Below are 3,954 nucleotides of genomic sequence, written 5' to 3' on the forward strand. Positions count from 1 at the left end.
CTCCCCCCCTGCCAGCCCCTCCTCCTCATCCCCATCACAGCCCCTGATCCTCATCCTCATCACAGCCTGCCTGCTCCTGAGCCCCCTGCACCCTCATCACAGCCTGCCTGCCCCTCAGCCCCTGACAGCCCCTGCTCCTCATCCTCATCACAGCCTGTCTGCTCCTGTGCCCCTCACACCCTTATCACAGCCCGCTTGCCCCTCAGCCCCTGCTCCTTATCCTCATCACAGCCTGCCCTGCTCCTCAGCCCCTCACAGCCCTGCCTGTTGTTCCTCACCCCACCATCACAGCCCTGCCCCTGCTCCTCACCCCACATCACAGCCCTGTCTCATCTTCCTCATCCCACATCACAGCCCTGCCCCTTTTTCCTCACCCCACACCACAGCCCTGCCCCCTGTTCTTCACCCCACATCACAGCCCTGCCCCTGTTCCTCACCCCACATCACAGCCCTGCCCCCTGTTCTTCACCCCACATCACAGCCCTGCCCCCTGTTCCCCACCCCACATCACAGCCCCTCTCTGGCTGGTGCAGCCATGCTGGCCTCTTCATGGCCAGAGCTGGGTTTCCCTCTGGGGCTTTGCCTTTTCCCATCCAGTTAATCCAAGCCCAGCTTCAGGATGCTGCAAACGGGTGCTGAGTGCTGTGTTTGTGTCATCCATCAGCCTGATACAAATCCTGCAGAAATGATTGCAGGAGCCAGCAATTCATTTCCACATGGGCTCCTGGGGCTGAACTAATAGCAGTGCTGTTGGGAATTGTTTGGAAAATTTCCCTAATGAAGGCACCCGATTCAGTGGCAGCTATTCAGAGCAGATTAGATCTGCAAATTGCCTTTAATTAATTAAGTTCATAATAGTATGGAAAGCGTCGTGAAGAGGGAACATTGGACTGTGTAAAAATGATTTCATGGAAATTAGCAATATGTATCTTATATTGCAATGGTAACATTGCTGCAAAATACTCTTTAATACCAGTATTTGTATTAATTTGCTTTTAAGGTATACTTAAAGGCTCACCTGGAACACAGACCTACAGTCAGTGGGGTTTGGGTCTCTGAGGAAGCTGCAGGGTGCAGAGGTCCCCATGGCTGTAGCTGATGATACTTTCCCAGTGGGAGCTGCACTGACTGCCATGGAGCCCTGGCACGGCCCTGTTGTCATTGGGGCAGCCCAGGTTTGCTGTAAGGGGGGAGGAGCTGCCAGCAGAGCTGCTCAGAGCTGAGGACCTGCATTTGGAGGGCATGGGGAAGTGTTACCCAGGGGGAAGCATTGCCCCAGGCTGGGGCCACAGCAGGACCAGGCACGCAGGGATACAAACAGGTGTTTTAAACACTTCTTGGTTGCATCCAGAAGCTTGTGACTTCTGCTGGTTTCTTGAGGCTTTCTGGTCCCTGTGATAACGCTGAGATGCTGTCAGCTGAAACCAGCTGTTGCCAGGTGACTCCTTCAGCCCAGGGCAGCTCTTACTGCAGGACTATATCCTAGAGGAGGTTGTTAATTCTTCCAAAGACCAGATAAGGCTGCTTTTCATATGGGCTATGTTGTCCCCCCATTTCAGTGTTCACAAGTTGCATCTCATCTGCTTTCCTTCCCCTCCTTGCTTTGGTTCTTACAGATTATCATTTGTTGATTCACCTCTCTCCTCTCTTTAAATCACTTCTAGGTATCAGTAGACGTGAGGCTGGAAACTGTCATCGCATTCGTCACTTTGAAAACACTTTTGTGGTCGAAACTGTTATCTGCCAAAAGTCATGAAGCACTCTCCAGATGTAACCTTCCTTGGCTTTGCTTGCACACACATGCTCTCAGCCCTCTCTTTAGACATGGTAATCTGGCTTCTTTTTATACTCCCCCCAGCTTGTGCAGCTCTAACCTCTGGGGTCCTTTGTGGCCCTTTCTTCCCTGCTACCTACCCAAGACATTGGCTGGGCTTAAATTTACACAGTGCTCAAAGATAACTGGGGGTAGATGCAGCTTCTTCCACATACCAGAATGGAAATCTCCTTTGGGAGCAGGTTTGGGTAGAAGGGATGGCTGGGAAATAGAAATGCTGGAAATAGGTGCTCTTTTCCTGGCTGAGCAATCTCATGCTGGGATATTGCTCTGAGGCTGCCATGGCACTGGGACAGAGGGTGTGTGCACAAGAGGAGGATTTCCATTTCAGGGCTGATACAATGACCTAAACCAGGTGCACTTAGGAAAGGAATAGTTGTGAGGCTACAGACAGGGCAGTTTGAGAGCTCAGCAGAAGGAAGGAGGTGCCAGCAGCAGAACTGGTTGTTATTGGCAAGTCAAGAAGAAGGTTTTTCAAATCTTTTAACAGTGTATATTCTTGTGTAACTCCTCCAGTGAAAGCTGTTTTGATAGTAATCACTGTCATCCAGCTGTGTATCACATTATCTGCAGGCACCAGTGGAGCAGAGATACTGATAGAAGGCAAGATTCAGCTGATCAATATACTGCAGAGAAATTGTTTGAACAAAACTGCATTTCTATTGATCATCAGACAGAAGAATTGCAGAGTAATTAAATATTCTTCCCTCCGTTCCATAAATGTAGTTACAACTAATTAGGTTCTTGAAATGCAGGCAGTTTTTTGGCTTGAAAGAATGGGGTGAGTTTCAGCTTGGCACATTCTTGTTAATTGGTTTCCAGCAAATCTGGACCTGTTCACCATCTGTTGAAATGAGCCTGTTGTTTTGGAAGAGGAAGGATAAAGTAAATGCAAGTACAATCATTAACTCAGCAGAACCAAAATGCAAAGTTAATATATTTTAAACTTCTGAGTGTTAATTTTATGAGTTAATTATGTGAAAACAAAACAGGATCTCAGGATGGTCATGTAATGCAATAGGAATTAGTATATTGTTAGAGGCTGAGTATTTATTATTTTATATAAACATAGCTATAAATATTAATTTCTGTCAACTAGAGGAGGACACTTTGGTTTCATTCTGCTTTAAGCTTGATGTAAAATGAAGAATTAGGTGCACTTCTTGCAGGTTGGTGTGGAAAGTTTCCCACTGCCAGATGGGTATTTACTTTTCTAGCATTGTGTTTTCCCAGCAATAACTTGCTGCTAGCCCCAGCCTTTAATTGCCAAGAGGATGACAAGAAGTGGGTCAGAGAATTGGTTCACTTCATGGAAGTAACTGGTAAATTTAAGCCCTGCGTTTCTCTTCGTTTCTAGAAGCCTGAGCCTGCACTCAGGTGCCACACAGGCCTCTTGCCCTCCCCTCTGGTTCTGCATGATGTACCTGGTCATTGGATGTGCTAACTGTGCAGTCCCGCAGCTGTAAGGACAAACCTTGGTTCTTTGGGGTCAGCTCATGTGCTCACTGTTCCATAGGGTGAGAATGCAGTTGTAGAAAGAAAACATAAGATGCTTTGTATATTTTGTCTGGTGGGAATCTTACTTCTTAGGAAAAACCCATGGGATAATAAAGTCTTTTACCTCTGATCTGTGGAGTGTGTGTTGGTCTGGAATGGGAAGCACATGCCCTGCACAAAGCTGTGGCTGATGGGATGGATGCTGCAGTGGGGAGGCCCTTGCCAAGGTGGTGGGAGAGCTGTGGGGATGTGGCTGACTCTCTGGGGAGCTGCCCATGCCTGCAGGCTCTGAGGGCCCTTCCCCTCTGCCATCCCTGGGACACCCAGGGGCAGCCTGTGTGGGGAAGGTGCCCAGCTCAGGTCTCTGAAGGAGACAGATAGCTCTGCTGCTCGGGTGGCTTGTGGGCACTGGATCTTTGTGCTCAGCCCTGCTCCTCCAGCTGTTTGATTTCTACAGGAAATGTGTCCAACGTGACCTAAGCCTGCAGTTGCCTTCTGGCTGGCTCTGTGGGCTGGCCTTTGGGGTTTTTCCTTTCCTCACTACACCCAGAAATGAAGGGGTCCCTCTGTGCCCTCCCAGGCTTTCTCCCCCTGTTTCATCCTTCTGGTTGGAAAGTGTCAGA

The 3,954-nt window shown here is 48.9% G+C and overlaps 1 protein-coding gene across 1 annotated transcript in view; it reads left to right on the top strand.

The window, feature by feature from the left end:
• ITM2C (integral membrane protein 2C) overlaps window positions 1-3,461 on the top strand; it is a 10,628-nt gene extending 7,167 nt beyond the window's left edge. Inside the window, exon 5 of the mRNA XM_031060700.1 lies at window positions 1,665-3,461. Within this exon, the coding sequence (XP_030916560.1) occupies window positions 1,665-1,756 (92 nt within the window). The 3' untranslated portion in view covers window positions 1,757-3,461. The remainder of the gene's footprint in view (window positions 1-1,664) is intronic.
• Window positions 3,462-3,954: the final 493 nt, after the last annotated feature.

The sequence above is a fragment of the Geospiza fortis genome, unplaced genomic scaffold, assembly GCF_000277835.1.
Source record: "Geospiza fortis unplaced genomic scaffold, GeoFor_1.0 scaffold101, whole genome shotgun sequence".
In the NCBI taxonomy this organism is placed as follows: Eukaryota; Metazoa; Chordata; class Aves; order Passeriformes; family Thraupidae; genus Geospiza; species Geospiza fortis.